This window comes from Manis pentadactyla, chromosome 11, assembly GCF_030020395.1.
Source record: "Manis pentadactyla isolate mManPen7 chromosome 11, mManPen7.hap1, whole genome shotgun sequence".
Taxonomy (NCBI): Eukaryota; Metazoa; Chordata; class Mammalia; order Pholidota; family Manidae; genus Manis; species Manis pentadactyla.
Window position 1 is genome coordinate 83,694,880 of NC_080029.1, and position 12,273 is coordinate 83,707,152.

General features: G+C 39.6%; 1 protein-coding gene across 1 annotated transcript in view; it reads left to right on the forward strand.

Annotated features, from left to right (window-relative positions):
* Positions 1 to 6,030: 6,030 nt before the first annotated feature.
* FMN1 (formin 1) overlaps positions 6,031 to 12,273 on the forward strand; it is a 368,992-nt gene continuing 362,749 nt past the window's right edge. Inside the window, exon 1 of the mRNA XM_036887569.2 lies at positions 6,031 to 8,171. Coding sequence (XP_036743464.2) covers positions 6,323 to 8,171 — 1,849 coding nt within the window. The 5' untranslated portion in view covers positions 6,031 to 6,322. The remainder of the gene's footprint in view (positions 8,172 to 12,273) is intronic.

Below are 12,273 nucleotides of genomic sequence, written 5' to 3' on the forward strand. Positions count from 1 at the left end.
ATTCTGGCAAGTTGGATTGGTTTTGAGCCACTTACACATTAATCCCTGTGCTCTTATGCATTCAGAGGATAAATTTGTTCTTTTCAAGTGACTCTACCTTATAATTACAACAATTCTGTACACTTCTCAATTCCTACCCTTCATTGCAGATAATAGCTTTTCCTTGAAATTTTTGTTAAATAATAAGACCTAGAGAGAGAGGTACTAGGAGTATCTGCCCTAACTGCTTATATGATCATTGGAAACTCAGATATTATGAAAACCTGGCATGAAGTCTATGCGTACTTGGATTTCCACCTCTAGAACCTGTTAGAAGAGTATTTTTTTATTAAGGTATCATTGACATATAATTTATGAAGGTTTCACAAGAAAAACAATGTGGTTACTACATTCACCCATATTAATGAGTCCTCCCCCATACCCCGTTGCAGTCACTGTCCATCAGTGTAGTAAGATGCCAGAGTCACTACTTGTCTTCTCTGTACAACATTGTCTTCCTCATGTCCTCCCCAACACCATGTGGACTAATTATAATATCCCTCAATCCCATCTCCCTCCCTCCCCAGCCCCCCTCCCCCCTCCCTCCCTTTTGGTAACCACTAGTCACTTCTTGGAGTCTGTGAGTCTGCTGCTGTTTTGTTCCTTCAGTTTTGCTTCGTTGCTATACTCCACAAATGAGGGAAATAATTTGGTACTTGTCTTTCTCTGCCTGATTTATTTCACTGCATTATACCTTCTAGCTCCATCCATGTTGTTGCAAATGGTAGAATTTGTTTCTTTCTTATGGCTGAATAGTATTCCATTGTGTATACGTACCACCTCATCTTTATCCATTCATCTACTAATGGACACTTAGGTTGCTTCCACATCTTGGCTATTGTAGATAGTGCTGCAATAAACATAGGGGTGCAGATGTCTTTTTGAAACTCAGAACTTGTATTCTTTGGGTAAATTCCTAGGAGTGGAATTCCCGGGTCAAATGGTATTTCTATTTTTAGTTTTTTGAGGAACTTCCATATTGCTTTCTGTAATGGTAGAACTAATTTACATTCCCACCAGCAGTATAAGAGGGTTCCCCTTTCTCTGCATCCTTGCCGACATTTGTTTTTCCTAGTCTTTTCGATGTTGGCCATCCTGAATGGTGCAAGGTGATATGTCATTGTGGTTTTAATTTTCATTTTCCTGATAATTAGCAATGTGGAGCATCTTTTCGTGTGCCTCTTGGCCATCTGAATTTCTTCTTTGGAGAATTGTCTGTTCATATCCTCCACCCATTTTTTAAATGGGTTATTTCCTTTTTGGGTGTTGAGGTGTGTGAGTTCTTTATATATTTTGGATGTTAACCCCTTATTAGGTAAGTCATTGACAAATATGTTCTCCCATACTATAATATGCCTTTTTGTTCTGCTGATGGGTGTCCTTTACTCTACAGAAGCTTTTTAGCTTGATGTAGTCCCATTTGTTCATTTTTGCTTTTGTTTCCCTTGCCAAAGGAGATGTGTTCAGGAAAAAATAGCTATGGCTAGGACTTCCAGTACTATGCTGAATTAAAGTAGGGTGAGTGGACAACCTTGTCTTGTTCCCAATCTTAGAGGAAAAGCTTTCAGCTTTTTGCTGTTAAGTATGATGTTGGCTGTTGGTTTGTCTTATATGGCCTTTATTATGTTGAGGTACTTGCCCTCTGTACCCATTTGTTGAGAATTTTTATCATGAATGAATGTTGAATTTTGTCAAATGCTTTTTCAGCATCTATTGAGAGGATCATGTGATTTTTGTTCTTCTTTTTATTGATGTGGTGTATGATGTTGATGGGTTTTCAAATATTCTACCATCCTTGCATCCCTGGAATAAATCCCACTTGATCATGATGGGTGATCTGTTTTTGTATTTTTGAATTCAGTTTGCTAATATTTTGTTGAGTATTTTTGCATCTATATTCATCAGGGATATTGGTCTGTAATTTTCTTTTTTTGTGGTATCTTTGTCTGATTTTGCTATTAGAGTGATGCTGGCCTCATAGAATGAATTTGGAAGTATTCCCTCCTCTTCTACTTTTTGGAAAACTTTAAGGAGGATGAATATTAGGTCTTCCCTGGTTTTGTTCTTAGGTAGATTTTTGATTACCAATTTCAACAAATTCTTCCTGGGTCAGCCTTGGAAGATTATATTTTTCTAGAAAGTTGTCCATTTCTTCTAGGTTATCCAATTTGTTAGCATATAATTTTTCATAGTATTCTTTCATAAGTCTTTGTATTTCTGTGGTGTCTATAGCGATTTTTCCTTTCTCATTTCTGCTTCTGTTTACGTGTGTAGACTCTTTTTTTCTTGTTAAGTCTGGCTAGGGGTTTATCTATATTTGTTTTGTTTATTTTCTTGAAGAACCAGCTCCTGGTTTTATTGATTCTTTCTATTGTTTAATTCTTTTTGATTTTATTGATCCCTGCTCTGATTTTTATTATGTCCCTCCTTCTACTGACTTTGGGCCTCATTCATTCTTCTTTTTCTAGTTTCATTAATTGTAACTTTAGACTGTTCATTTGGGATTGTTCTTTCTTGAGGTAAGCCTATATTGCAACATACTTTCCTCTTAGAACTACCTTTGGTGAATCCCACAGATTTTCAAGAACTGAGCTGTTGTTTTCATTTGTCTCTGTATATTGCTTGATCTCTGTTATAATTTGGTCACTGACCCATTGATTATTTAGGAGCGTGTTGTTAAGCCTCCGTGTGTTAGTGGACTTCTTCATTTTCTTTGTATAATTTATTTCTAATTTCATAGATTTGTGGTCTGAGTAGCTGGTTGGAACTACTTCATTCCTTCTGAATTTACTGAGGCTCTTTTTGTAGCCTAGTATGTGATCTATTCTGGAAAATGTTCCATGTGCACTTGAGAGGAATGTGTATTCTGCTGCTTTTGAGCGGAGTGTTCTGTAGATGTCTGTTAGGTCTGTCTGTTCTAATGCATTATTCAGAGTCTCTGTCTCCTTACTTATTTTCTTTCTGGTTGAGCTGTCATTTGGAGTGAGTGCTGTGTTGAATTCTCCTAAAATGAATACATTGCATTCTGTTTCCCCCTTTAATTCTGTTAGTATTTGTTTCACATATGTAGGTGCTCCTGTGTTGGGTGCATAGATATTTATAATGGTTATATCCTCTTGTTGGACTGACCCCTGTATCATTATGTAATGTCCTTCTTTGTCTCTTGTTACTTTCGTTTTGAAGTCTATTTTGTCTGATACAAATACTACAACACCTGCTTTTTTCTACCTAATGGTTGCATGAAATATCTTTTTCCATCCCTTCACTTTTAGTCTGTGTATGTCTTTCAGTTTGAACTGAGTCTCTTGTACACAGCATATAGACAGGTCTTGTTTTTTTTTTATCCATTTAGTTACTCTATGTCTTTTGATTGGTGCATTCAGACCATTTACATTTTGGGTGATTATCGATAGGTATGTACTTATTGCCATTTGTTAGAAGAGTATTTTATCTTGGAAGCAAAGTACCACTCTGCAACATTGTTTTTGTTGTTGTTGTTTTGTATTTTTAAATTTCAGAATTCAAAGAGACTTCTCTTTTACAGTTGATAGGGAATTATTTTTGCTATGTATCCTGTCACAAACCTCATGACCAGTGTTGAGATCTACAACCCAAAAGTCACTCCTTTCATTTTCTATGCTCTTCGGTTTGGTCCCTAATTAAAAGGTCTTCATCATTGTACAACACCATGGTTGGGACTTTCACTATTCTAATACTATTCCTCTGCAAAAGAAAAGGTAAAAGTAGAAGGAAATGTAATAATTGTTTAAGAAGGGATGGTGGATGAGGCTGAATCTAAGAATGTAAGGATATAACTGTTATGTGACTCCTGTTACTGTCAGGAAGGGAGGAAGAAAGGCTGGATTATATTATGAAAGCCCCGTGGTTTAATCTGAGACTACTTTCTGAGACATCAGTTCTGGTCTCAGTTTGGCTACAATGATGGAAAGACTTTAGAGCTAGGGTTTACAGAATTATTATAAAAGCATAAGTTATATCATTGAACCTTGATTTCCTTAACTGCAAAATGTGGGGAATTATCTTACTTCCATTTCTTTCTCAGCCTTGTTTAAAGTCTTTTTCCCTTCCATCCATCCTTTAAATATCTTAAGTGTTCCCAGCACCATGTTATGCAACCTTTGCTTTTGTTAGTTTGCATACTCTCCTTGAGTAACTTCATCTAAGCCAATGACTTTAACTCCACATTGTATACATTCTGATAATTGTTGTCTTTTAATGGTGTGTTTAGGCCATTTACATTTAATGAAATTTTTTGATATGTTTAGATTTAGGCTTTCCATTTTATTATTTGTTTCTGTTTGTGTCTTCAGGTTTGTGGGGCTTTTTTTGTTCCTGTCTTTCATTTCCCCTTTCTTGTTTTCTTTTGAGTTAGTTGAACATTTTTATTATTCCATTTTAACATATCAATTGTATTTTTGATTATATCTTTTTGTATGTGTTTTTTATTGGTTGCTCTAGGGATTAAAATTTGCATGCCTAATTCTTCACCCTATAGTTAGAATTAAATTCTGTTATACTTTACCATCATATAGTCCCTTTTCCCACCCCTTTATATGTTGTAGTTGTCTTGTGTATTATATGCACATACATTGCAACCCCACCCAAGAAATATTGTATTTTTTGCTGTCAATTGTCAAACATCTTTTAAAGAACTCAAGAGAGTAATAACATTGTATTTATAGAGATATTTACTGTTTTTGCCGCTCCTCCTCCTTCTTGATGTTACAAGTTTCTAGTATCATTTTCAGTCTCTCTGAAGAGCTTCTTTTAGCAATTCTTTTAGAGTAAGTCTGCTGACAATGAATGATCTTTTCTTACATTCTTCATTTCATCTTTATTCTTGAAGAATATTTTCACTAGATAGAAAATTCTGTGTTAACAGGTCTTTTCATTAACCACTTTAAAACTGTTGCTTTACTTCCCTATGAGTTCCTGAGTCCTCCTGACACTTCTGGGTTGATCAGTTTTCTGAAATTTTTTTAACCTTTATTTTATCACTCTTAATATCATCTGTTTTTCTCAAGGAGTTTCTTGAGTTTTTCTCAAGTTTTTATTACACAACTCTTCCTCCTTTCTGTCTTCTTCCAGTCAATATGTACCTCTATGTATCTTTTTACTCCTTAAATCAAAGTTAGAAAGACCTGAGGAAAATAATTCATGAAAGATATCAGTGGTTAAAAAATGGTTATTGTGTTACCCTTCCCAGGGGGAATTCCTTTTAAGCACTGGATGTCTTGAAGACTGGGTAATACTTTAATTTAAAAAATGAAGTGTTTTAATATAGAGTTCTAAGTTCCATGCTTGTGTGGAGGGATATTCCTGGGGTCCCCCAAATCACAGGAGGGTGGAACCACCTTTACTGCTTATGTGACCTTTTATTCACTTTGATGGTAAAGACACTGAAAATCCACATGGGTAAGCAGTAGCTTACAGATTTTCGCTTTTTCTCTGCTATTCCATTTGGCCTTGAGTAGGTTAGTCAGTGTTGGTAGGTGGTGGGGAGAAAAGCTTGATTAAGATTCCTGATTTACTTATTTAAATTTAAAAATTAAAAATTTTCACTTTTAGCACTTTTGGCAAAATATATGAGTTGTGTTCAGAAGAGACTCCAGATTTTTGCCTAATACCTTCCCCCCCCAATACTGCTTTATGTTATGTAAATAATTAATCTAAATTCTTAGAAGGTCCATTTTGGAGATTAAGAATGCTTGAAGTTTTTGCAAAGTAATATTCCAAGCATATTAAAATGGCTGTTTTCTAAGGATCTTAAAGTTCCCTTTCCTCAGAATTTGTGCATTGTGTATTAGCTGTGTTTTATAGAGGAACATAAACTGAAGCCTAGAGAATCTGAGAGATCCCTCTAGGAGTTCCCATGTGGGGAAAGGAACTTTTGTTTTAGGGCTAAAATTAGAGCACTCTCCTCTCTTAGCTGTAGAAAAACTCTGCTGGTCAAAGGCTGGGTGGAAGTGGGGGAAAAGGTTGCACTCAGACTCCTGGCTCGTTTGAGTTGACTTGGTTGAGGTCAGTCAGAGAGGAAGTTTAAGTCATGATTATGTTTTGAGTTGTGTCAGTGTATGGTTTATGCACTCTGTTAGACAAGCTGCTTTCTTCCCCTGTTCCTCTTAACAGGCAGTCTCATTGCTGGAGATGACTGTCAGCTGCTTTCCCTACGTAGCCACCATCACATGCCCCACCAGCGGAGCCTGGGAAGCCTGACCACAGACCACAGTATCTCTGAGGCATGAATAATTAGGTAGGCATAATGGAAGGCACTCACTGCACCCTTCAGTTGCGTAAGCCCATTACTGAACTCTGCCACATCAGCTTCTATCTTCCAAGGGGGGACGTCAGAGGATATTCATACAAGGGCACTGTAACTCTAGACAGAGCTAATAAAGGATTTCATAACTGCTACCAAGTCAGGGAGGGGTCAGACATCATCAGCCTCAGCCTCCAGCCAAATGAACATCCAGGTGACATATTTTTCAAGCAAACTCCCACAAAAGACATTTTAACAGAGCTGTACAAACTCACAGCAGAGAGGGAGAGACTGCTGGCCAGTCTTCTGAGCTCAGACCACATCCTGGGGATTATGATGAGGAACCAGGAGGAGAAGCTGCCAGAGCTGTCCGTGAGCCTGGCCTCTGAGGACAGCTGTTTCCAGAGTACTGGTGATTGGCGTGGGGAGGCCCACATGGACTGCCTCAACAAGAGGAGACCCCATGGGAACAAAAAGCCCCAGAGGTTTGGTGGAAGGAGAGAGAGCTTTGGAGAGCTCCTGCAGAGGAGGACGAGAAGAAGGAGGCACAGGGGCCAGGACCTGGCTCCTCAGATGGGGAGTGGCCCAGCCTACTCCAGCAACTCCCCTCTTCTTTCTCAGACAAGGACTAATCTTTGGCTCTTAAAAGAGAAAGGCAACTTGATCCCAAATGGGGCATTCACCTTTTCCCTGCGGAGGAGAGAGAGCTGCCCCCCCAATACCCCCAGGGCACTGGAGGCCAGACCTGGCTTTGGGAGCTGCAGGGAAGCTTCTGAGGACACTGGGCTTGGAAGAGGACTGTCTTCTGACAGCAGCTCCGCAGAGCCAGGAGATGATGGTGCCAGGGGCCCGAAGAGGGGCCCTCATGTGCTGGCACATCTGCCAACAGGTTTGACTGAAATGTGCAAGGACCCTGAGAAGCATCCAGAGGAAGAGAGGGGCCAGGGGAAGAAGTCTGCTGAGCTTACTTGCAGGAAGAAGCCTGTTTCCAAAGTGGTAGCCAAAGTCCAGGATCTGTCCACTCAGGTGCAAAGAGTAATTAAAATGCATCCTGAGGGTGAGGAAAGGGTTATCATTTGCCCAGTGGCCCAAGCTGCATTTATACCCAGAGCAGACTTACCCACCTTCCTGGGAGCTGAGGCAAGAGCTCCTAGTTCCAGGCGGCAGGACATGGAGCAGCGAGGGGACAGATCATTGCCGCTGTTGCCCAGGGAATTTATGGCAGCCCACGCTGAGGAGGCTGTGAACAAGGTCCTCCTGAAGGTTATAGAGAGTGAGAAGTTAGGTGAAGCTACTGAGGGGAAAAGGCTGAGCGTCCCCCTCAGCACGATAGCCGCCTATACTCTCCAGGAAACTAGAAGCAAGAGGAAAGCAGTGCTGCCTCTGAGTGACCACAGGACGTTCCTGGATCTTCCCCACAATGTAAACCCCTCACAGTATGGGGGTGATGAGAGGAGGCCAGCTCCCCCAGCACTGGCAGCTCTCAGCATGGTGTTTAATAATTTATCCTGTCAGCCCAGCAAACACAAGCAGATGTCACCTGTTCCCTCACCTGTGTCTCCAAGGCTCCCCAGACCTCAGCAGCATCGTAAGAGCCTCGGGCCCTCTCCACTGCCCGGCGACAGGGAAGCTGCTCTTGATGATTCTCCTGGTAGAAAGAGCAGTGAGTTCTCTGGGTCCCCCTCCACTGACATCTTGGAGCTACCATCCTCTGCAAAGGTCACGGAGACCAGAGGAGCCAGCTCAGCCTCCCTCAGAGCAGGCCAACCTCAGTTGGTGCCTGGGGAACCTTTGGAAAAGAGCTTGGGGTCTGGGAAGAACACAGCTTGGTCCCAGCACCAGTCGCCTCCAGGTCAGTCCCTGTTTAAAATGCTTTACGTCTGTTCTTGGGTGACTCACAAACTGTCAGTGTGTTTTTAGTATTCAGAGACAGGCTAATTAACAGCAAGCTGAAATTCCTAGGCCTGTTACTCAATTCGTCTTGTAGCGATTAACCTGGGGAGTATAGGGGAGTGTGTGAAAGTGGTGAGGATGGTGTTGACTCTAGGGTTAAGGATGCAGTTGCTTGTGAAAGCAATACTTTATAAAGATGTGTTTTTCCATTTTTCATTTTGGCATACTTTAAAGCTGCCTGCATGGTTGCTTAACACAGGACTCAAATGGGACAGGCAGAGAGAAGTGGCAATTTGTTGCTGCCTCTGATAATAACACTGTGTAGTTGGCCCCTTGACCTAAATTCTGCTCTTCATGCTGTGGGAGGAGCTTGGATTTGTTGGGGTTCTCCATGCGGAAGAGCAAAAGCACACTGCATCTTTGCTCAGCCATCTGTTGTTAGAAGTTTCTAGTAATCACTTTTATAAGCATCATTATTTATAACAAAAACTTTTTATCATTTTTACTAGAAGAGGGCAGGATTCAGTCTAATTTGAAGAAACTTGGTTCAGATTTTTTTTGGACTCTTTATTTCCCAAACAAGCATGAAATAATGTTTATTCTAAAATTATGTTTTATTTATGGGTTTCTGCCATTGCTGGTATTACATTACTTCTTATGCAAAAAAAGTGCTAAAGAGCTAATCTGGCTTGTAGTTTTAATGTGATTGAAAACTTTATATGAAAACAGTTTTGGGGGTTCTATAAGTGGGTTCAGTAAAACCAAAAATGCCTGTGTACCAGAAGTGCCACTCCTGTGTCCGTTATATTTTTCAGGCTGATGTGGCCAGTTGCTGAGGGGTTTGTATGCTGTTGTGTAGGGAGTAGGTTCTTTTTCAGCATGTGGTCAATGTTTTGTCTAGGGAATGGTTTGCAATAGGACAGATGGTCTCTTAAAGGTTAGAGAAAACGTGCAATTTTTGAGATAAAAATGTCTATCTTGGACAGGAATTTCAAGAGCTTTCTGTTCATTTTGAACTCTTGACATTTTATGAATTTCCCTAAATCATTGATTCAGGGAGTTGGTTTTTAAACATGTAAGTGTTTTTCCTCTTGTTTTTGTAGTATATTGCTCTTAGCTTAATAAGACTTGCTACTTTCATAATATAGCCAAAATGCTTCACCAGGAAAGTCATAGAATTATAGATTTTGTATCATGTATCACAGAACCGTAGTGATGAAAATTTGTTCTCCCCTTTAGATTCAGGGGCCTTCAAAATACCTGGAAAGGAAGCTCTCTGCAATTAGTAGATGAGAGACTGCTGGATGTATAGGCATGGAATAGCTCCCTCACCTCCAAAGGTTCTTTGTAGAAATCACACCAAATTCTAGGGTTGTGTGTGTCTCGTGTTAAATACATTGAGCTTCAGTAAATCTTTTTTTTTCCTGATTTAGAATTATCTTTTTATTTTTTTGTCTTTTCTCTATATAAAGAAGATATGGTAAAAGCTCCATCATATCTGGATCAAGGCAGGCATGTAGAGGACATTCAGTTTCTATGGTGACTGACCAAGAGCCCACCGAGGCCAAGTTTAACAGATGGTCACACTTCCCTTTGGCCTTTCCATGCAATTGCTCAGAACTACTCCCTTTACTTTGGCCCCAGGCTTCCACTGGGGAATTCATAGCGCTTTCAGGAGCCAGTCATTAGAGTCAAGAAGTTCCTTGGCAGGGAGACGGCCTGTGCTTTTAACTTCATGAAGGAAGTTGTAAAGTGGGAGAATAGATGTGGGAGAGACCTTTTTTCCTGGCATGGATAACTTCGCTTTTGCAAGACCTCCCTCCAGGACAGCCAGACATTTTCTCTTATTGTAGTCCCTCTTTGAAAACCGTGAAGGGAGGGAATTCTCCAGATAGTGTCTTCTGTCTGTATGCTGTGATCCTATCTCCTTCCCTCCCTTTAATTACCCTTTTCTGTGGCCTTGAATCCCCCTCATATTCTGGATCTTTTGCTGATCTGCAGCTGGTGGGGCCATAGCAGGGGTATTTTCTTGCTTCCAGCTGCCTTTGTCTTTCATATCATTTCTCCCTGCGCCCCATTCAGCAGAGGCCCCTCACAGTCCCCAGCAGCCCAAATGACCAGTGTATCGCTCATTTACCATCACTGTACAGTGACCCTTTGTCTGAATCCAACTCCCACCTTTCTCCATGTTAGCTATTAACCAGGTTGAGTTTATGGTCTGTGGATCTTTATTTCTTGTGGAAATAACGTCTCAGTGTTTTATTGAAGTGATGTGATTAAGGTTATTGAAAGCCCTCATTAACTGCTCAAGTAAGAGATTAAGTCTGGCAAAAGTAATCAGATCGGTTTCCAGTTGGAAGACTTTTTAGTGTTATGGGCAAGTGGTAATTCCCAGGAAAGAATGAAATCTTTTCCTTTTCACAGCACCAAGCAGTTAAAACATTACCATCTACACAGGAAATAACAGGAAGGGATTATAGAGGCTTTTAGTCCACCTACTATTGGCTTTTTAATTTTTCCTAACTTTTCATTCCAAGGGCTATATACAGGAATTTCTTGTCTGGTGATGAAGGTCAAATAGAGATGTGTAATCTCTCCTAACAGTGAATGGTGGCCAGACTTGTCTTCTCATGGTTCCCTGCTTCATCTTCCCCCACCTTGGAATTGGTTTCTAGTGTTTTGTTTTGGGATGGAAACCGCTATAGAATGTTCCCAAGCCTTTGTGGAATGTGGTATTTTCTCACACCTTGAGGGACTTGAGTTGTGCTAACCTGCATAGCAGTGTCCTTGGGGCTGGGATTCCTTTCCATTTTAGTAGCTTTCTTTTACCTTTGATCTGAAATAGACTCTTAATGCCAGAAGAATCATGTGAAATGCATGTTTCAGTGTGTTCCTCATCAATCTCCTGATCTTTTCCCTTTAATTGAAGTCACCGAGTTAGTGATGGAAGATATGCCCCAGACATTGTTCTCGATATTGTGAATCATTTGATCAATTCTTGTGCACATGAAAAGATGTAGTTAACATCAAATGATTAAGGGTTGAGATGAATGCTTGTAATAGGTTATATTATACCTACTGCTACTGTCAAAACCTTGACAGCATATATTATGAGAAGTAGAAAGAAGTTCTTCCTATATTAATATTGAGGTTTGATACAATTCCAATACAATTTTAAAGAAGCTTCACAACATTATTAGACATATGCAGCCAATTCAGATTATTATAGAAAGTATGGGATATGTAGAAAATTATCTGTAATTCATCTTAAGAGAGAAAATAAGATTTAGAAATTGTATATAGTTTTATAGCCATATAAGACAAAAATAAGAATTAAATTGACAGGAAAATCTTTGCTATATACTTTTAAGAGAGTGAGGGAGTGGTAATTAAAACTATGTAACTTTGACTTAGCAACCTTACTTTTAGGAATTTAGCGTACATAAATAGATGTACTAGTAAAAATATATGCATAAAACTGTTTATTGCAGCATTGTTTGTAGTGGCAAAATAGCTGTAAAAATTTGTCCAACAGTAGAGAAATGGTTAAGTAAATTACAGTACATTTATACTCTGTAATGTTATGAGGCCATTTGAAGTACTGAACTAGATCTACAGCTAGCAAGTTGCAAAGTAATGTATACCATGCCCTCAGTTTTTGTAAAGATAGGAGTTAACCCTCTGTACGTATGAGTTTATCTACAAGTTTGAGTATCAAGGAGACAGGTGTAGAAGACTGGCTTGGCTCTTCACTTTCTTTATCTAGGGGCAAGGCAGGGTGAAGGAGAATGAGGTGAAGGGGAAGGATCCAGAAGCATTGGAGAAGAGCATTAACTTATTTTCTTTATATATTTTCACATTATTTCACTGGTTGTGGTGAATATGTCACTTTTATGATTTTAATGTGTGATTTAAGTACTTTTAAAGAAAAAATAGATCGTGTGTGTGTGTGTGTGTGTGTGTGTAGGATAAGATAAACCACACTTTTTTTGTATTTTTCCTATATGCTTTACTGAATCAAAAATCTCGGCATTGAGACTGTGTGTTGTGAAGGGGAATAC